Source organism: Hakea prostrata, chromosome 8 (assembly GCF_041222555.1).
Source record: "Hakea prostrata isolate BN-2017 chromosome 8, UWA_Hpros_2, whole genome shotgun sequence".
Taxonomy (NCBI): domain Eukaryota; kingdom Viridiplantae; phylum Streptophyta; class Magnoliopsida; order Proteales; family Proteaceae; genus Hakea; species Hakea prostrata.
In genome coordinates this window covers 19,025,860-19,048,650 of record NC_142607.1, presented here as the reverse complement: position 1 = coordinate 19,048,650, position 22,791 = coordinate 19,025,860, and the positions used below count along the sequence as shown (strand labels likewise).

Below are 22,791 nucleotides of genomic sequence, written 5' to 3'. Positions count from 1 at the left end.
CATGGCATTCAATCTTGCTGCCCAAGAAATCATGAAAAGTGAGATCTTAGTCAAATTGGAAACGTGTGGAGGTCTAAGAAACAAAATTGGTAATAAATCTGAAAATCGGGTAAACAGACCTACCTTCAGTATTTTGGGCATATCTCTCTCGTACGAGCTTGGATTTCGGTGATTCAAGATGCTATGGAAGAATATTGAAAATATCTACAACTTTCCAGTTTTGAGTTTTTCCAAAATCCAAAAGAATAAAGTTCAAATCGACGGGTAAAGAGAAATGATTCATTGTGTGTGGGAGACATAAAAGAGAAGCCAGCCACTGAGAAAAAAGAAGACAGCGAACGCGGCTCTCATCTCTCTCATTGCTGAAGAAGAAGACCACCTCTCTCTCTCTCTCTCTCTCTCTCTCTCCCTATGTTTCATCTTTATTTTTATGAACTTTGTGATAATGAGTAGCTAGTTCCTTTTCTTTGGGATGTAGATGAACCATGCTTTTTTCATTAATTTGATTGTTCTATATCTTCTAGTCGATTGTGTTTGAGTTTGGCCAAAGATGTTCTATAGCTTAGCAAACTAAGCATGCCAAGCTTCCGCGAAGGACAATAGTCTTGCGAAGATAGGGCATATCTACGAAGACCATCCCTAATTTGCTTTGAAGTATAGAGTTATATCGGTTAGGAAAATACATTGGGGATTCGAAATCCTAAAGATCTTTACATATTTATAGTTAACGTTTTTGCATTAGTTAGTAGATTTAGTTTAAATTTAGTTTTGTTGAATTCAATCTTAGTGACTTCAAAATTTGATCGTGTCGCTAACCAATCAAAAATAAAATCCTATACTAATCTAGCAAGCAGAAAGTACGAGGTCGAACTATGGGGAACTAAAAGGCTAAGTCACTAAGATTGAATTCAACAAAACTAAATTTAACTAAATCTACTAATTAATGCAAAAATGTTAACTATGAATATGTGAAGATCTTTGGGATTTCGAATCCCCAATGCTTTTCCCTAACCGATATAACTCTACACTTCAAAGCAAATTATGGATGGTCTTCCTAGGTATTCCCTATTTTTGCAAGACTATCGTCCATCGCGGAAGCTTGGCACGGTTAGTTTGCTGAGCTATAGAACATCTTTGGCCAAACTCAAACACAATCAACTAAAAGATATAGAACAATCAAATTAATGAAATAAGCATGGTTCATCTACATCCCAAAGAAAAGGAACTAGCTACTCATTATCACAAAGTTCATAAGAAAAAGAAAGATGAAACATAGGGGGAGAGAGAGAGAGAGGTGTGGTCTTCTTTTTTAGCAATGAGAGCCGCATTCGCCGTCTTCTTTTCTTCTATGTGGCTGGCTTCTCTTTTATGTATCCCGCACACAATGAATCCCTTCTCTTTACCCGTCGACTTGACCTTTATTCTTTCGGATTTTGGAAAAACTCAAAACTATAAAGTTGTAGATATTTTCAATATCGTTCCATAACATCTTGAATCACTGCAATCCAAGCTCGTATGAGAGAGATATGCCCAAAATACTGAAGGTAGGTCTGTTTACCCGATTTTCAGATTTATTTTACCAATTTTGTTCCTTAGACCTCCACCTTTTTCCAATTAGGCTAAGATCTCACTTTTCATGATTTCTTGGGCAGCAAGATTGAATGCCATGGTTTAAAATCCACCAATATCTAATATATTTGCCAAATTTACTTCATATTATCTCTAATATCCAAAATCACCTTATTCTTGAAAAATACACAAAAATACTCAATTAGCTCTCTTCAATTAAATAAGTATGGGAAATTAAATCAAATAAATAATGGTAAATGCATGCTTATCACCGGCTACTGAAGTCACGCCTAACCAAATGTGGAGCAGAAAGACAAAGATAGGATTGAGTGAGGATACCTACCGGATTAGAGTGGAGGAGAAATATTCTATGATAAAATCGAGATGTGGTGAAGTGAAGAAGCAACGAAGGAGGCCAGGTACAGTCGGTGGCAAGTTGTAGGCGGCGAAGAATTATGTTCACAGGAAAGGAAGAAGACGATGTAGGTTAAGGTTTTTTGGGGTTGGTTCACCAATTACGAGCCCAGGTTCTTCTAAATTGGGCCCAACTCAGGTACACTTATCCTCCCACATAGGGCCCAAACGAACCAAATGTAAAGATTGGGCCGCTTGGTTCCCAAAGAAACCTCGTTGGGCCCAACCTATTTTATTAGCCCCAAGCCCAGCCTATTTCATTAGCCCAATTTCCAGTCCATTTTTCTTAGCCCATAGTTTTAAGAGGTTAAGCTTAACCGATTCCAAAGCAACACTATGGACCCAACCCATTCAATTAACTCCAAACCCATCGTATTTCATTAACGCAATATCCAACCCATATTTCTTAACCCACGATTTTAAGTGTTTATGCCTAGCCCATTCAAAAGAATTATTTTGGGCCCATTATAGTTTCATAACCTAAAACCCAATCCCTTCAATCAAACCAACGATCAACCCATTTCTCTTCACCCATGGGTTTAATTGTTTGGACCCCACCCATTTCAATATCTATCATGGGCCTGGCCCATTTCGTTACACCAAAACCCATTTCCTCTCATTTCCATTATGGGCTTAAATAATCTAAAACAATCAACAAACCAGACTCATACCAGTCCGAACCAAGCACTTCTTGAACCAGGGTCTGACCGAACCACAAGAGGAGGAAGTGATCGTCTTCAACCTTGCAGAATTGAGAGGGAAAACAGGCAGCGAAATTGGAGTTGCAGCATTGCGATGGGTGTGGGTTTCGTTGCCAGCGACAGAATCTTCAAGACCGAGTGTATCACTCCAAGCTTTGATGCTATTTCTCCAGTCTTGTCGCAGATCTGTTTTGGGGCTCTCGCATAAAGGACTGATCGCACGTTTGGGGCGGTTGTACTGAAGAGGTTGCTCGTGCGGCAGAAGCGCAAGGATCTGATGTTTCTCACGGGGTTAATTTCATTCACAAAGGGACAGGATACTAGGACCGCGATGCTCGACCGAACATTCCCCTACTGTTCTCGGACAACTTCTCTGAGACTCACAGCAGAAGCTTTTAAACCAAAAACTCTGAAATTTGGGATCGAGGGTATTCTGTCATCGTCCTCTTCAGATTTTGCTCTTCAGACCATTGCAGTGGACGACGCTCATGGGGCCAACTTGGTAGTTCGCAAGGGTTTGCTGGAGGCTTATGGACGGACTAGGTCCATTTCCCCTGAGTCTGATGGTTGAGTGAAAGACCCCTGTTGAAGTATATGCAAGTTTGGACTATTTTACTATTCATGTTACTGTTCACGTGAATAGTAACATAATCAAAACAGTAGTTGAACTTGAACAGAGAAAAGAGAGAAGAAGAAGAATAAGAGAAGAGAGATGAAGAACCAGTAGAAGAGGTCTATGATTCTTGCTTGAAGAGTCTAGAATTATAGAGCCCTTTTATTTATAGCTTCTAATGAATCTAATACAACTTGAGAGACAAGTAATTGTCCTCTAGAAAAAAAGAAACAAAAAATTACAGCTTTAGTAACTTCCTAGCTCCTAAAATAGAAAGTTATAAAAATAGAAACTACCACCCAAATAGAAACTATGCTTTTTAGAAACTATCAAAACTTATGTAGAAAGACTCCTACATTAGAAATAGAAACTATGCAGTTTTTACTGTTCACGTGAACAGTAAAATAGTCCAGACTTGCATATACTTCAACAACCCCTGTTTCGTGGATTTTACCAGTCGAATGACTACTCCTCGTGTGTTCTTTCCATCAGCTCCAATTTTCAAGGTTTTTCCTTCATATGGGCTACTTAAATTTGTGGGGTTACCCAGAGAATGTGATGCCAATGACGGCTATCATTCAAGAAGCTGACCTAGTGTGTTTATGTGGAAAGCATGTGCAGTGTGACGACCAAACCTCAATTTTCTTTCACCTTGAGGACAAGGTGATTTTCGAGAGGCCGGTAGTTGTTAGGACCCTAGGATGAGGCCTTGTGGAGGAGAAAGAATTAGGGTTAGTTGGGAGTAATAAATAGAGGGACAAGTGAGTTGAGAGGTAGGGAATGTTTTGAGAGTTTTCTTGGGCAGCCGTAGGTTGAGGGACACCTTATGGGTGTGGGGGTGACTGGCACCATTAAAACCAGTTTATCAGTGTTATTTCTTGTAATTTTTGTATTGATTTTGGGAAGCATTAGTAGGGTTTTATCAGGTTCCTTTTGAGGCTTCTGAGGTCTGGTCTTTTACCTTTTTTTTCCTGTCTAAAAAAGTGTTCTTCAAAGGAGTTTTTCTTGGATGAGTTGGGGCTGGGGGCTCCTTAGTTAACCTGAAACTGTATATCCTGCAATGCTATTTTCAGGAGATCATTAAGGGTACCTAATATTTTTTCAAGGCAAGATTGTGATTTGCATAAACTCCTTTCAGTTGAAATATTTGAAATCAGGAAGTTTTGACAATATTATGCAGTTGGGTATCCTTTTTCGAGCAATTAGAAATTTTGGTTTGAGCTTTTATATGAAAGCAATTTAACAAGTAGATGCCCATCTTACAGAAACTGTACCCAGGATAGTGGCTCCATGTCGTCGTGGTGTGGATGGCATACAGACCATGGCTCGCTTACAGGTGATCAAATTTTTTTAATTCCTACAGTTGTTTTTGTTAATTCTTTTCTGCTATAATATAATAAGGTTTTCTTGATAACTTCTTACCTTATATATGTGGACTGTCCCATTATTGTTGTTAGAATTATGTCTTGAGACCCAAAGACAATCTTAAGGTTATTGCCTGGCACTAATTCTGAGATCGCCTTTTCGGTATTCTGGCTTCTCCTCCAATCTGTGGTTATGTAACTAGTATTCTCTTTGATAATTGAATCCTCTGTCATTTTTGGCTGCACCAGTTGTTCTCCATTCTTCTTCTTCTCTGTATTACATCATTGTTCAAAAATTTACAAGTCTCATAGATGTACATTATATTCTTCCCAATTCTTCCATGTATGGCAGTAAAGTAGGAATTGTTTCAGAAAAGTTACAAAAATTGATTCTAGGTTAGTAAAGTGATCTCTTTTAGAGTACTTATAGAATCTTCTTCTAAATTATGTAATGACTTCTAATTTATTCATATAGTGAGAATCCCAGCATCTAGCCTCTTTTGGAATATATTTTCGTAGTTGCTGATTGGCTATGTCTATGAGTGAAAACTCGTACCTGTTTACCAGCATAGGCATGTTAGTGTCAACATAACTATTTTTACTAATATTAATTTTATTACAGAATTAATATGCTTTCTGTTAGGAATCTTAAAGCAGTCTTCTTAAAATTAATTTGCTTCAAGTGGTCACCTACTATGGTTTAATAATATATTTTTCTTTTCTTCCAATTTTTTGTCTTTATTAGTTTAAGAAGGTTGAATTTCACAGTTTCTGATGTAAGTCTAAAATACTAGTGCCAGAATATCCCACAATCCAAAAAACAAAATGCAGGACTAGAAAATTTTGGAATCAACCAAAATAGCCTTGGAATTCTTAGAATATATTTTTTCAGGTTGCTAATTGGCTATTGTAATGCTAAGTTCAAGGATGACTCAACCCCAATTAAACCACAAATCTGAAAAATCAGAACTAAGACATAATTGGAAGTTTAAGCAGCCAAATATGATAGAGACTAACTAGATGAGGATTTGAATGTAGGACAACAATAGGTTAACACAGCAGCAACTTCAACACAGGCTTGAACAAGGGAAGAAGAGAAAAAAAAGGAAAATAGAAAGTAAAGGGATAAAGGTGGTCCAACTCTCTCAGCTAGGTTCCCCCTAGGTATTTAGCTCTCAACAACATGGTCCTGACCTGTCTTATCAATCAAGCAAGAGACAAGAGAATAATGCATACGAAAGCTTCTTTAATCAATTTCATAAAATCTATGGGCTGGGAACAGCCTATTACATTTTTATAGTGCTAATATTTGCTCTCCAAGTTATGTAGGATATAGAAACTACTAGATTTTGCTGAGCCAGCTAATATTCTCAGCAATAACGAAAATTTATTTACTAAAATTAGAAATCAGATCTGGGTTTTATAAATCAGCCACATGCATGAATACTATAGAAACTAACTTCTATAAACTTAGGAAGCTCTAAATAGAAGCTAAATAAAATCTAATAAAGTTTTTCCCAAGTATTCAGTCTTCAGTGTTCATAAAAGATCTTCACATGGTCTACTCTTGGCCCCACGAGATCTTCAAATAATATTCCTTCTAGGCCCAAAAAAAGGGCCATTTTACTGTTCACACAAACAGTGTTTGACCTATTTTTGGTCTTTCTAGATGAGCTGATTTGACCTGGTCCAGTTGGTCTGTTAGATGCTGGTTCAGTCCAGCCCAAGTTCTACATAAATATTCTAGTTGAATGCCTGCGAGGAGTGATCTGAGCCAGACCCAAAGTAACTTCTTGGTGTTTATGTATTACTTGAGAAAAGTTCTATTGAGTTGCTGAATGGTGAATACTGAACTTGAAGTCTTGAACTATGGAAATATAGTTGGAATGTTGCTCAAACAGGACCACTATGTGGGTATGGAATTGTGAGAACAGAAATAGGAATAACTCCATAGATTCAGCAGATCAGAGCAGAAAGAACTATGTAAAATTACAAGAGATGGTATGTTGGGGTATGTATTGAACTAGTAGTTTTCCTAGTAATAGCATTACTAGGAAATTGTAAATTGACTGAATTGAGTAATTGATTAGTAAAACCAGAAGTCAAGTTGAGCCTTTAAGAATAAAATCAGTAAATATATCTGGAATTAGTGGAGTTACCTGAAAATTAGAACACAAAGCATATAGCACTGGTATTGTCACACCCCACCCGCTCGTCTCAGTTACCCGCCCGATGACCCGTGGGTGCGATCTGTCACAAGATCCATGGTCTTACCCATCAATAATAATAATGCAAGAAATATATAATCAAGAGCAAGAGTAAGTTCAAATAATTAATCAAAGGGATTACAGGAGTCCAAATACTCCAATAGGGAAGATAGGAGGAGAGACTTAAACAAGCTGTAGCGCCCAATTCCAAAACGAACGTTGTAAGACTCCCTAAACTTGTGGAACTCGCAGCAGCCCTATTAGAGGTCGATCTCTTAGAGGGCTGAGCGGCGAAGTTCGGACAATCCATCCTATCCTGGATTCCGAATTGTTGCCGAAAAGGCTTAACAGGAAACAATCAAATAAAGGGATCAAATGAAAGAAATCATGAATCATGAATCCAAAGTTAAGGAGTTCAACGAAAGCAAAAATAAACTAAATAATCTTCTTTCCAGTTTCTTTCTCTAAACTATGGTATTCTCTTCTAATTTAATAAGAATGGGAGTCCTCCAGTGCTTCTCCAAAGACTTCTCAAAATGTCGGACGATATGCCTTCTTCGTCCATCAATGGGTGCTATAAGCTCACTTCAAGCATCCGCAGGAGGCTTCGTAGACGACATCTCCGTCTCCCACTGACAGTGCCACATCCTCTTCAAATAAGTAGCTGGACCCATATAGAACTTCTCTGGTTTTTGACGACGTGCTACCATTTGTATAGTTTAATATAACATACAAAGAAAGGAATGAGTTCTGATGAACTCAGTAAGGATAACACATTTCTCATACATTTGTCAACACAATTAGCAATGCATATATGAAATGAATGATATGCTATAATATAAATGCTACTAATATCTAATTATGCAAGTCTCTAAACAGTTGATATGCTTTAAGATATAACACCAGCCCTACTCTCGGTAGGTCTAGTCACTCTGATCCCTCACGGACTGGTTACTTATATTGGGATCTCGGGTGAAGGGGTTAAGTCCTCAGCAGGCATCCATGGCTGGGGTTTAAGTCAACACTCTCTTACCATGACCATTGGCATGAGTACTGGCGCATGTTGGGGTTTTTAATCCAATGTAAGGTCATACTGGTAACATACTATATGAAGTCCCGATACTTCCCCTATGACACCAACCAACTCGGTTTTGCGTCCTTTGCAATCTAGGAATGAGAACCCTCACGGATTGGCTACCGCTGTTGGACTCCACTTCCTAACCCTATGGTTATCCACATATTATTGAGGCGGAATGCTCTTATGACTCCTCACGACACCTGGGCTGCTCCTTGGACGTCCATAAGTCCAACCCTAACATATGCAACCCTACCATTGCATGATCAACAGTGGACCACTGAGTCTTCGCATGGACTAGTTACCATTGTAGGATGAAACAGAGTCATGTCACCATTGTCACGGGTCATTCGGCTTCAATTCCCCTACCAAAAGGGTAATAGCATGTAGGGTACCTAGCTATGCAATTTTAGACTCCCTAGGAATGTCATCCTGCAGTCATGATAGTGCTGGAGGCATTAGTGAGTATGTGTCCCATATCACAATCCTCTGATATCTCAAGCAAGGATACCCAATTGGATACCTTTCCATCACAACTATGCCACATCATTTACCATCATAACATAATTAGTTGTTCAATATCATAAAGTGATAAAGTATATAAAAACATCACAAACAACAATAAATTATACAACAACAAGGTACATGATCAATAAATAATGTAAGAATAAACTGATTCATCATATAGCATGTTATTACATATAAACAATATAGTGTGTCCTTACCTGTAATTATGTAAGGGCTTACTAGAGTGCAATCAAAACACAATTACAAGACTTCTAGTAGACTTAGGAACACCTAAACATAGGGTTACAAGAATACATTAAGGACATGAGTCAAATAAAAGCGAACATAAATCTCATACAACCACTGTGACTCAGCCGGTCGTTTGGGTCGGTCAGTTGGGTTAAGCAACTGCCCCAAGCGACCGCCTATTACAGGCAGTCTTCCAGATCCGAAATTCAAACTTTTGATCATCCAATTTCAATCCGGTTTTGAGATGATCTTAATCCAAATTTCAATCTTAATTAGTCTATAACAAATGTGTAAATCAATAACCTAAAATTAACATAAATCCATAACCCAATTCATCTCCCTTGATTAGATCCATCCTTTATTCGAATGCAGGGATTCGTTTTCAAACATGACCTTCTCAATATCATTGATTATGGAATATAACTAATCACAATTAGGTCACCCCAACTTAAAGGAGATGGATCTACACCATTCCAAAGCTGAGGGAAGAGAATGGATTGAAGGGGATTCACTTACCTCAATTAGATTCACAAAACAGACGGGGGAAAGGATCCAGATCGCAATCCACACTTCTCTCACCTTCCAGCACATGTCTTCTGCCTCCTAACCATCCACAACAGCAATCTCGAATATAATAATGAGTTAAAAGGACGGGGTTTGCTATTTATAGAGGACATAGAGCAAATTAGGGCAATTTCCCGCAAGCAGACCATGGCGGTTGCTTGGGGCAGTTGATTAGCCCAATCAACCGCCTTAAGCAACCGCCCCCTAGTACTTTTAGTACATCGGTGCTTTGCTCAAAGGGTTGATTCTCACCTAACCCTAAACAACACATGGGGGAGATCTTACCTTCATCCAAACATCTTCAAACACCTCTTGACTTTCATTAGGGATCCAATTTCCCAACAAGGCAGGTTCTTCATCAAGAGAATCCAGATCCATGTATTTTGGGTATGGATCATGGAATTCTATCTGGATACTCCACAACTTATTTCAGCTTGACCTTCGGGTTATCGGACCTGCAATATGAAATCCGGGTTAGAATTATGCGGGTTGTTACATCCCTCCCCTCGTAAAAGAAATTTTGTCCCCGAAATTACAACGTACCTTTAAGTCCGAAAAGATGGGGATATTTGGTCCGCATCTCATCTTCTTTTTCCCAAGATGCTTCCTCAAATGAATGATTCTTCTATCTGATCTTCACCAAAGGTATAGTCTGATTCCTCAACTTCTTATCCTTTCAGTCCAAAATTTCAGCCGGTTCTTCATCATAGGTCAAATCCGCACTCAAACCGTCTGGTTCATGTTGGAGCAACTACTCAAAGCTTGCTAAGCACTGCCTTAGCATAGATACATGGAATACATCATGCACACTAGTTAGAGATAAAGGAAGAGCCAACCTATAAGCTACTGGTCCAACCTTCTCAGTAATCTCAAAGGGTCCAATGTACCTAGGGCTAAGCTTCCCTTTAATATTGAATCGTATGACACCCTTCATAGGCGAAACCTTCAAGAATGCTCACTCACCAACTTAAAATTCCAGATTTGACCTTCTTTTATTCGCATAAGACTTTTGTCGAGATTGAGCAGTTTTGATCCTTTCTTTAATCATATCCACCATAGTACATGTGGTTTCAATTAGATCAGGGCCAAGAACACACCTTTCCCCAATTTCATCCCAATACATAGGAGTTCTACACGTCTTCCCATACAAAGCTTTAAACGGGGCCATTCCAATCATCGATTGATAATTGTTATTATATGCAAACTCCAGCAAGGCTAAGTGGTCATCTCAGTTACCACTCATATCAATGACACACGCTCGAAGCATATCTTCCAGAATCTATATAGTCCTTTCCGATTGTCCATCGGTTTGCGGATGATGAGCAGTACTCAAATTCAACTGATTACCTAGGGCTTTTTGCAAACTATTCCAGAAACGAGAGGTGAACCTCGGATCTCTATTCGACACAATGCTAACCGGTACACCATGCAGTCTCACCACATTATCCACATATAGCCTGGCCAACTTGTCCATAGTATAGGTGATCTTCATCAGAATGAAGTGAGCCGATTTAGTTAGTCGATCCACTACCGTCCACACTGAGTCATTCCCTTTGCTAGTTTGGGGTAGACCTGTAACAAAATCCATAGCAATGTCCTTCCACTTCCAACTAGATACAGGAAGAGGTTGTAAAAGACCAAACGAAGGCTGTGTAACAGCTTTCACCCGTTGACAAGTTCCACACTTAGCAATGAAATCTTCCACATCATCCTTCATGCCAGGCCACCAGAAATATCCTTTCATATCCTGATACATCTTTACACTTCCTGGATGAATAATGAAGATGGACTGATGGGCATCAGTCAAAATTTCATTATGAGGTCTTCCACCGCTGGAACACAAATTCTTTCCCTGAAAACAAGAGCACCATCAAAGGCTAGGGAGAAATCCACCACTTCCTTAGTCTTTGAGGTAATCAAATCAATCTTCTTCTTTAATTCCGGATCAGTCGACTGCAAAGCAAGACTTCTGTCTCTCAGACTCGGTTGAACTAATATAGCTGACAAAACAACATCGGAATCTTCTGACACAATTTCAAGCCCAAATCTGATAATAGAAAACAACAAAGGCATACTCGGAGATGCCAGATCTACACTTTCCCGATTGCTCTTTCTACTCAAAGCATCAACAACCACATTAGCTTTCCCTAGATGATATTGAATATCACAGTCGTAATCCTTCACCAGTTCTAGCCATCTTCGCTGTCTCATATTCAACTCCTTCTGGGTAAAGAAATACTCAAGATTTTTATGGTCAGTGAAAATTGCTATCTTCTCACCATACAAATAGTGACGCCAGATCTTCAGAGCAAAAACCACAGCAACAAGTTCCAAATCGTGAGTAGGATAGTTATGCTCATAGTTCTTCAACTGTCTAGACGCATAAGCTACTACCTTCCCATACTGCATTAGCACACAACCCAAACCAACTTTAGAGGCATCGATATACACTGTCAAACCTCCGAGTCATCCTGGTATTGTCAACACCGGAGCGTTAGTCAACCTCTTCTTGAGTTTTTGAAAACTCTCTTTGCAGGCTTCATTACACTCAAACGCGATTCCCTTCCTTGTAAGATTCGTCATAGGGGCTGATAGTTTAGAGAAATTCTCAATAAAACGCCTATAATAACAGCCATACCAAGAAAACTTCGAATCTCGGTGACTGACTTGGGTCTATCCCAATTTACCACAGCTTTAACCTTCACAAGATCAACTTTAATACCATCAACAGAAACAATGTGACCCAAAAAGATAACCTTAGACAACCAAAAGTCACATTTGCTGAATTTGGCATACAACTTCTTCTCTCTCAATCGCTGCAAGGCAAAACCCAAATGCTCAACATGCTCTTCCTCGCTCTTTGAATATATCAAAATGTCATCGATGAATACTATAACAAATTTGTCCAAGACATCCTGAAATACTTGATCATATCCATGAATGCTGCTGGAGCATTAGTAAGACCAAATGGCATGACTTTGAATTCTTAATGCCCATATCTGGTCCTAATGCAGTTCTGCAGACATCACTAGACTTTACTCTTAGCTGATGATATCCAGACCTCAGATCGATCTTCGAGAAAACAGCGGCACCTTTCAACTGATCAAACAAGTCATCGATCCTAGGAAGAGGATACTTATTCTTAATCGTCAACTTGTTCAATTCTCGGTAATCTATGCACATCTGCATACTACCGTCCTTCTTCACGAACAAAACTGGGGCTCCTCAAGGTGAAACACTGGGTTGAATAAACCCGTTGTCTAACAATTCATTCAACAGGGTCTAAAGTTTCATTCAACTCAGTCGGAGCCATTCGGTATGGTGCTTTCGAAACAGGGGCTGCTCTTGGAATTTGATCAATGGAAAACTTTAATTCCTCTCTAGAGGCAAACCAGATGAATCATCAGGGAAAACATTGGAAAAATCCTTGACTACCCCAATATCAGACAACTGCTTCGCACCTTCTGAAACATCTATAGAAGAGGAGAGGAGTCCAACATCCTTAGTCCACTTTCTGACTTTCACAGTCACAGCAACAATCTTCTTACTTGACTTCCCTTGATTGCCTTGATATTCAAAAGGACAAGCATCATTAGGATGAAACAACACTTTCCTTTCAGAACAAAGAATGACTGCTTCATACTTGTCATCCAATCCATTCCGAGTATCACATCAAAGTCTTTTATATCCAGCTTCACTAGCCGAGCTTCCAAGATTCTACCAGCTATAACTACCAGACAAGACTCAACCACTTCATCTAATCTTACAACAGATCTGGTAGGAGTACTAATAACAAGTCCTTTGAGTACAATTACGGGAATAATATCCCACCTTTCCACAGTTAAAGCAAGTCACATCCTTAATGCCAACAGGAGCTGCTGAGGTAGGAACTGCAGGTCTCTGATTAATCACCACTGGACGAGGATTAGCATACACAAGTCCAGTATCTTGATTTCCCACCATAGAACGTACCGGTCCACTGCTAGAACCATAGCTCGAGCCAGAGCTAAAACTAGAACTAACACCTTTAAGCTGAAAAGTAAATGCAAGATAAGGAGCAGGCCTAGAGAATCTTCAGTTACGATCCACTAGGTTGTTCCGATTAGCTACAGATCTCTGGAGATAATAATTTTCTCTATCATTATCCTTCACTTTCTTAGCATTCTGAACCATTTGAGCGTAACCCTCAATTGGCTGAATAGCAAGATAAGTCTTCAGCGACAGTCACAAACCCTTGAAGAATTTCTTCGCCTTCTCACGATCACCTCTTGATGCTTCCGGGGCAAAGAAGAACAACTCTTTAAATTTATGTTAATACTTAAGGACTATACTAGATCCTTGAATGAGAGACATGACTTCAGATTCCTTTGCATCTTGCACAGACTCAGGAAAATAGTTCTTGCAGAAGGCTTCTTTGATGATAACCCAGGTAAGATTCAGGTGCAAAGCTTCCAAATTCGTTGGGTAGTACTCCACCAAGCATCAGCCTCATGCTGAAGCCTCTACTCAGCACACAAGCGACCGCCCTTGTTATAGACAGTCTTTCAGATCCGAAATTAAGACTTTTGAACATCCAATTTCAATCCGGTTTTGGGATGATCTTAATTCGATTTTCAATCTTAATTAGTCTATAACAAAGGTGCAAATCAATAACCTAAAATTAACATAGATCCATAACCCAATTCATCTCCCTTGATTAGATCCATCATTTATTCGAATGCAGGGATTCATTTTCGGACAGGACCTTCTCAAAATCATTGATTAGGGAATAGAACTAATCACAATTAGGTCACCCCAACATAAAGGAGATGGATCTACACCGTTCCAAAGTTGAGGGAAGAGAATGGAGTGAAGGGGATTCACTTACTTCAATCAAATTCGCAAAATAGACGGGGGAAAGGATCCAGATTGTAATCCACGCTTCTCTCACCTTCCAGCACGTGTCTTCTGCCTCCTAACTATCCACAACAGCAATCCTGAATATAATAATGAGTTAAAAGGATAGGGTTTGCTATTTATAGAGGACAAAGGGCAAATTAGGGCAATTTCCTGCAAGCAGACCATGGCAGTCGCTTGGGGTGGCTGATTGGCCCAATCAACCGCCTTACGCAACCGCCCCCTAGTATTTTGCAATACATCAACCTAACCCTAAACAACACATGGGGGAGATCTTACCTTCATTCCGGACATCTTCAAACACCTCTTGACTTCCATTAGGGATTTGTTTCCCAGCAAGGCAGGTTCTTCATCAAGAGAATCTAGATCTATGGATTTAGGGTATGGATCATGGACTTCTATCCGGATACTCCACAACTTATTCCGGCTTGACCTTCGGGTTATCAGACCTGAAATACAGATGCCGGGTTAGAATTACAGGGGTTGTTACAGGTATGATCATCGAAACACAAACATCAGCATGTACATTTCAGATCCAGGTGGTAGTCTCAGGGGAAACCTGTAAAAAGAAAACAGAACTGAAATATTGACATCAGTATTGCACTATAACTACAGGGATGTAAGTGTTCAGATATTGCATGTAGCTGGACAGATAGAGGACCACATAGAAAGATAAACCAGGGTGGTAATCCAAACCCAAAGATAGGAATCTACCAAAGAGGACCCACTTCTGGATTCCACCTAATACCAACAAAATTAACTTATAAGCACTACTGAATCAACAGCGGTAGTTCTGAAACCACCACACAAAGTTCAGAAATACTGAAGTATTTATTCATTCAAATTGATGGGGATGTCCTATAAGCCTTTCACTTATTGTTGCTTTCCTTGAAAAAGTTCTGAAGTAAAAAATTACCCAAGACTTGACAATCAAGAAAATGTCAGTCAACTCAGGCTGGAAAAGAAAAATTCTATTCTAGAGTAACCGTACAATAAAAAAGGGGATAGAAAATGGATTTCTAGAAAAATATGTTGTCCATTCGGTCCTAAATTTCTTGAGTGACAGTTGCAAGCCATATGAACACGAGGTAATCTTTTTCCCTTTTCTTAGTAGAATCTCTGTACTTGTGATTATCATATGATCCTTTTTTGTACTTCTAATACCAAGTTGAATTCCTTTTGTAGGTCTCACCTGTGGCATGTTTACTAGAGATGCCATGGAAATACCTTGCCCTGATAGTGCTGCTGGCCTTTACATTAAAACACGGACTGAAAAGATTGTTAAAGTATAACTTCTTGTTCTTGAGTCTTACATGCCAGGATTTGCTGATGAACTAGGTTTTTTTCATAGTGAATATGAATGAATAATATTATGGTTTCAATAATTTCCTCATATAGGTTTTGTTGCTTTTGCCATCTTGTAATGGCTGTTTTGATAGTTTTTAGTTCTCCAGATGTGCATTGGAAGATGTTTTCTGATTATGGGTAACAATTGGTGAAACTTTATGCTACTTATTCTAATAATTTTCTGAGAAGTTTTTCCATTACTTCAACTAGGATAGTTAGCATTCTTTGAACATACAAAAAGGGAAAGCATTTAGAAACCTAAAAATATATGTAATATTTACTTTTCCTAGATAACACAAATCAGCTTGTCTTAACAAGAGTCAAGGGATTCCTAGAGAGGTCCAAATTTTAAATGTTATATATATATATCAAACTAGAATCTCTGATTTGGTCCCATGTAATTTTTCTTGATAATGATTGCAACCCCTAACTACTAGGATGTTATTGTGGCAGATGATGGTCAGATTGATTGTATAAAAAGTGCTCCTGCCTTGACTTGATAAAAAAAGGGAATTAATTAAAATAGTAATTGTTTTGAGGAGTAATGTTATAAGGGGATTCCTGGCTGTTATAAATACTAATGACCTTCGTTTGAATCAAGTATGGTCTTTATGAGATGCATATAAATTCCTTGATTTGGTATCTTACCTAGAACTTCTCTCCAGTGTTAAGAATTTGTAATGATGTTTGTCCATTAGGTTCCTTGTCTTCACTTGAAAAAGAAACCATTGACCTTATCATGGATGCCTCTTTTGATTGCTGAAGGCTGAAAGAAAAGATATAATGGGTTATTAACTTTCCTTGTCTGGCAGTTGTTATGAATATTGGCTGAAAGAAATTTAATGCAGCCATGCTCGCTTGATCTTGTGATTTGTTGAAAATAAGAAGCCATCCGTGGCTTTTGGTCTTTATGATCCTATCTTTAATGTCATGTCAATTTTTTTCCTGCATCTAAATTTGTGTAGGGGCAAAACATCAATATAAGTATGTTACAACGAAAGCTAGGTTGGGGAAGAAACACTAATCAAAGGATGATAATGTGTCTGGTATGAACAAATAGGAGGCAATTTATTTCGAAGGAGTGATCATCCATATCTGTTCGATGCTTCTTTGGATTTGGTAGCACTGTTGGAAAATGAGTACCCAAATGTTCAGACCAAATCACACATGTATGCATATCTATTACATTATCTTTTGGTGCCATAGTATTCTTGTATTTTATTAAGTTTTATAAGCACTATACCTTATTTCCTTTGCCTCTGATTGTTTTTTAAGTTTCTTAACACATTTTGTGTCCTTATGTAGTAGACATGAATAATAAAACCTCCACCATCTATATGAATAATAGCAAACTGGATGCTTTGAAGTTTCTAACCTGACACGTGGATGCTTGAACTTTGTGTTGCTCAGACTAATTTTTGACGCCTCAGGTTGTCTTTGGAGAAGATGAAATAGCATACCAAATTGGGGAAACAACTGAAATACTCTCAAGCGGTTGTCTTTGTGCAACTCCACATTGTGTAAGGGTAAGAACATTTTTGCATTTTGATTATTAATCAAATGTGTAGTATGCTTAAAAGCATGCCTTTTTCATTAGGCGTGACTCATGAATAACTCAACATAGTTATAAAGTCCATTTCAGTTCAATAAGTTGTTCCATTTATTGCTTTCTCAAGATTTTGCTTACTCTTTTACTTGTTTACTCATGAGTCACGCCTTTTTCATCAGGCGTGACTTATGAGCAACTTAACATAGTTATAAAGTCCATTTCACTTTAATAAGTTGTTATTTTCACTTTCTCAAGATTTTTGTTTATTCTCTTACTTGTTAACGTTGGCTTGTGGTTTTGATATTCCTGTAACCATAAGTAGTTGCTGGAAATTTTATCTTGAGGAATTCTTGTTTATCCTATTTTTCAAGAAATTTTTAATCTTATCTATGTTTATCCGTATGTCCATCCGTAGGTCACAGGTGGTGAGTTTAATTCATTGATCAATACAAAATCATTTACAATGTGGAATTGTGCTCTCTTGAAATCTTTTCATCATATCATGACATATTCAAATCATCTTTATTGTTTTGACTTGATGGCTTAAGTCTTATCCAGAACTTCTATTTTTATTCATTAGAATAAAAGAGAGTAAAAGAACAAAAGAAGATAATTAGCTCCGCATTGGACCATAGACTGTCTGCTGATGCTAGATAATTTCAACTAGAATTTCTTCTTTGTTGTTTGTCCTTAATTCCTTATGGCCATACTTTCCTAGAAAATCTATCCTGAAATTACTGCACTTTTAATTAGGCACCGAAAGGGGAGAATGCTTTTGGCGTGGACCGTTCAACTTTTGCATTATTCATGCAACCTGACTGGTAAGCTTATCCTTTTAAGGTCCCTTTCTTTTCTGCTTTTTTATGTAAGTAGATTCTTTGCATGGAAATACTTTGATAGAATTTTCTCATTTCTAGACTGAAATGAATCAAAAAAGAATCTGCTCTAGACTGAAATAATTCCTTGCAAGATCCTACATAAATTGATGTTTGATTTGCCTGGCTGCATGGTTATTAAAGTGTCATTTCTGCTTGTTAACTAATATTTCACTTAAAAGCTGAAACTTGTTGCGTAAATGTATGAGCAACACTCCCCTCCCCCCTCCCCCCACCCAAAGGTGTAGGCTTTTTGGTCTTTGTACGTGATACATTCATGTGTCCACATGACATTGAGGGAAAAGAAGTGGGGAAAACTACAATTTTGTATTTCCCAAGAGTCAAACACTAGATCTCTCTCTGTTTTGATACCATGGTTTGCTACGATTTCACTTAAAAGCTCGGACTTGTAGGGAAGGCTAGTAAAATGTATACATCAATGCTACTGATGTGGTTATTGGTTGACACTCAATATTTTAATATTTCAGTTTGTTTGTTTGATTTGTGTTCAAACCTTTTCATCTGTAGGAAAGTTTTTAAAAATGGAGTCAATTTAAATGTGAGGAAGGTTTAAAGTATCATTATGTGTACCCAGTGCTAATATATACATGTCTTATTTTTAAGGAACTGAATCAGTACCAAAAGAAAATTTGTGCAATTGCATGTGAGAAACCACTTCCTCTGTGTGCAGCCGATTGAATGTACTTGTCTCTTCATACTTTGTTCTCCTTTACATATTAGATATTTAGACTATTTTATGCTTCAAAGCTTAGCTTGCATACATCTAAGCATTTCCATATGTTTCCTGACCATTTCGATGTAGATGTAACATATCTTGCATCTCTCCAATGCAATACAACAGGTTCTCTTGAAATCAACCCGTCCCATATGATACATGGTGCTGACGCTTTAAACCTTGTTAAAAAATCAAGTACCAAAATTTACTAGATATTCATTTTTAAATCTCTACTTTGTTCTTCCTTGTGCCATTTTCTGCTTATTGGTTTTCCTATTAATTTTCTCTTGGTGAATTAGAGAGTAAAACATAGGAAAACAATATGAAAAACAAACAATATGTTTTCCTCTGACGTTATCTCAGTGGAGATCCTGATGACTCTGCTAAAAGGAAAGCTGTTGGCCAAGGTCTTCCGTGCTCTTTGAGACAATAAGCATTTATAAACATTGGTGCATTGGTCCTGTGGATGCATACCTCGATGTCAGGTTCCTCTGCCTGAAGAGGATTCTGAGTCCTAGCTCCCTTACAAGAGATACTGAATGTTGCTGACTTCAATGATCATAATCCAATCACAGTCTAGCTTTAAAGCTACTGACTCACCAATGATCCTAGATGCTTCCTGTGTTTGTAGTCCAAGAATCTCCACTCCTTTGTGAAGAAGTGTGAACAATCTCTCATATGTTTTACACACATGCACCACACACCTCCTGAATGCTTTTGCTTCTTTCCTGGTGGGGCAATCGTCGGCATGGCCAATGACCCAGTGTATGCAGCCAGACAATAACCTGGTCCACCTCTAAGTGCTTCTAGAAACTTTGATTATTATTTTTTTAATTTTTTTTTTTGTAGAAGTTAATATAATAAGAAGATAACAAACATTATCTTTCTTCAAGCTTATCTGTTTCTGTGCTTATTGTTACTTCAGTTAGCAATATTCAGCAAATTTTTGATTGGTCCAGGCTATTATTATAACTGTCACCGTTTACTCCACATTCTGCTTTGCACCAGCATCCTGTGCTTGTTAGTAATATATCCAGCTTACCCGTCATTCATTCCCAACTTTTGTTTGGAGCATCTAGCTTGTAGAGTTCACTATAGCGATGAAATTGTTATACTAAAATTGGACATATGAATTGGAGAAGTATATTTAGGGTTTTGTGTGATTGTTGTATTCCTTTATAACTTAAAGGAAAATTTTAAGTTTCTGGAAGCATTGAGAGGGTTGGGCATGTAAGAGGCATCATATAGATGGAATTAGTGTAGTAAAAATGAGGATGTTGAGATGGATGAGTTGCAAAATTGGGAAGGGTAAGGTGAGGAATGATCATATTAGAATTGGTATTGGAGTAGCTCCAGTACATGATAAGCTACGAGTAAGTCGTTTTATGTGGCATGGCTATGTTCAACGGAGGCCTTTAAAATCCCTTGTATGGAGTATTGATTTAATCCAAATGGAAGGAACTAAAAGAGCTAGAGGAAAGCCTAATAACCTTAGGAGAAGTGATGAAAAAAGACATGCATGGCTTAGGCCTTGTATCTAGTATGACCTTGAATAGAACTAATGAGAAGGCAAGGATCCATGTAGTGGACCCCATTTAATTGAGATAAAGCTGAGTTGTCATTGTAAATCCAATCATAACAGCTAGATCTTTGTGCTGAAATTTGGGTTGGTGTTTACCAAAAAAAGAAAAAAAAAGGAAATTTGGGTTGGTGATGTGAACATCTGCAAATAGGTAATACATGCATAAAAAAAAGAGCCAGACCGAACCCTAGGAGGAACGCCATGCCTCTGTCAGATCTGCTTAACAGTTGAATTTGTAGAGAGGGAATGGAGAGAGCAATAAACCAAGATAACTGACTTAAAGACTGAATGAATCCGTACCTGGGCCCCTTGCCTAATTTTATTATGCTTACTTTTGGTTGGCGGCTGGAGAGTCCTAGCATTGAAGTCATATGCGTTGTGGAAGGGGCTTTGTTTGATGTTTTTGTGATGGTGTGGGGGTCTTTTATCTGTCTTCTTGAGAGTTGGTTTCTATCCCATTAGTGGGATTAGGCTGTTATCGAGTCCACCTCTGCTTACTAGGAGAAGTGGATGATCTTTTCTCTTGACATGGTCTTGCTTCCTTAAGGGAATTACTCTCTCTTTGGGTGCGGCCACTCTGATGGTGCAGCCACCTAAATTCTATCATCAGGCAAGACTCTTGCTGAGGTTCTCCACATCCCATGGTAGGGCACTCTGTTCCTCATTGGTTAGTGTAATTTTTACTATATCACAGATCATCCTTAGATACTCTTTATTCATTTGTAGGTATTTATAGTTACCTCTCCTTGTGCTAAGTGAGGTGATGGTGTGATACTAACCTTTTTGTTGACGTTAAGTGAATTGTTGATAGGGTCAGTATTGGAGATGATGTATCCAGCATTGGTTGCATAGGATTAGCATTTATGATGGCATGAGATGAGCATTAATGGTGATGAGATCAATCAATTATAGGCTTTTTATAGCTTGATTCTTCTTGGTGGTAGTGTTAGGCTGCTGACTCACTTCAATAGAAGGAATGTTGATTTGACTAGTAGGCGACTGTCACGGTTGGGCTTGTTGGGATGATAGGTCACTTGTGTGCCCATGGATTGGGTCTTTCCAGTGCCACGTGATGTTGTATAGTTGGTGTTATTGAAGTAAAACAGTACTCTTATAAAAACTTGAATCTAGACTTAGAAAATGTCATTTACCGCATGCATCTTTATACATAATTGTTTTTAATGAACCAGAACCAGTGTAAGAGTGGTGGTAGGTTTATAATTTGATGGTTGCCTGTTGTTCCACTTTTCAGGGATGAAAATCTCAAGTTTCCCAGGGACGTGCATCTACATCAGGAGGTATGATTTACTGAACCATAAATTTCTTTTCACGGCCATTGTCAATGGAGGCCTGTAAGTGCCCCCATATGGAGGAACGATGCAATTCAGATGAAGGAATTAGAAGAACTAGGGGCAGACATAAGATAATCTTGAGAGAACTGGTGAGAAAGGATAGCATAGCTTAGGCCTCATATCTAGTAATGATCTCAAACAAATTGGATTGGAAGGCTAGAATCCTTGTAGCCCTTTTTAGTTGGGACAAGGCTGCTTCTTCTTCTTGTTGTTGTAGCATCCACTACCACATCCCATGAATTTGTGTGATATCACTTTCCAGATCACAACATCAATGCTTAGTTAAAATTTTGAGTTGCCAGCAGTTCTGCAGAAAAGCAAAATGTGGGATAATTTTAATCAAGTGGACTACTGGCCAGACTCAAAATGAGTTTCTTGGGTTCTCAATATCCTGATGGTAAAAATGATAATGTATTAGTGCCTATAATGCTCAATTAAAGATTGGCGTGTGTTGTTTGACAGATGATCCCCCCAAATGGAAGTCTTACCTTTGGAGAGTATTCAGAGAAGCTTCTTGACAAATATTACCACTTGAAAGCATGAGAAAGCTGTTTGGGATTAGTACTGTTACAAAGAAGAGGAAAATCATTCAGTTGTAAGTTTAAAAAGGTTTACCTTTGAAAAATTCTATACCATATTGTTATCATATTTTTTGCTTGCATAGATGAACATCATCTCCTTTTTATTTTTTATAGAATAAGAAAATTTCATCGGATGCATGGGTAATAAAACTGTGTATATCGTTGGAGAAATATACATGAATGTACAGAACTTCACAGATAATATATTTTCCATACATTTACAGCTAACATTCATTAGAATTTCACTATTTTCCTAGTGAGTTCTAACTGTTAATAGAAACATAAGATCGTTTTCATTCTATTCAAAAGAAAAAAATTTAAGGTTATTTTCACAAAGAGTTAAAATAGGATGAATAAATGGAGCTGTGCATTCTAAGGATTGTCTAATTTGTGTATTCTTTTAAACTAGTGAGAAAAAAGTAGCTAATTATTAATATTAAAGTTGATTGGAGGGTATCGTCAGTTCATGATAATATTGAGAAATTTTTTTGAGATGGTATGATTGTGTTCGATGGAGGTCTTGTTGTTGCTTTAGTACAAAGGAGTGATTTGATTCAAGTTTTGAATCAAAAGTTAGAATTGGACCTGAAATGACTTCCCTATAGATAGT

At 38.1% G+C, this 22,791-nt stretch overlaps 1 protein-coding gene across 1 annotated transcript in view; it reads left to right on the top strand.

The window, feature by feature from the left end:
* Positions 1 to 22,404, top strand: part of LOC149007380 (uncharacterized) — a 64,832-nt gene extending 42,428 nt beyond the window's left edge. The window contains exons 10-15 of the mRNA XM_089166212.1: positions 4,563 to 4,633; positions 15,345 to 15,445; positions 16,937 to 17,032; positions 17,809 to 17,876; positions 21,501 to 21,546; positions 22,063 to 22,404. Of these exons, the coding sequence (XP_089022338.1) occupies positions 4,563 to 4,633; positions 15,345 to 15,445; positions 16,937 to 17,032; positions 17,809 to 17,876; positions 21,501 to 21,546; positions 22,063 to 22,143 (463 nt within the window). The 3' untranslated portion in view covers positions 22,144 to 22,404. The remainder of the gene's footprint in view (positions 1 to 4,562; positions 4,634 to 15,344; positions 15,446 to 16,936; positions 17,033 to 17,808; positions 17,877 to 21,500; positions 21,547 to 22,062) is intronic.
* Positions 22,405 to 22,791: the final 387 nt, after the last annotated feature.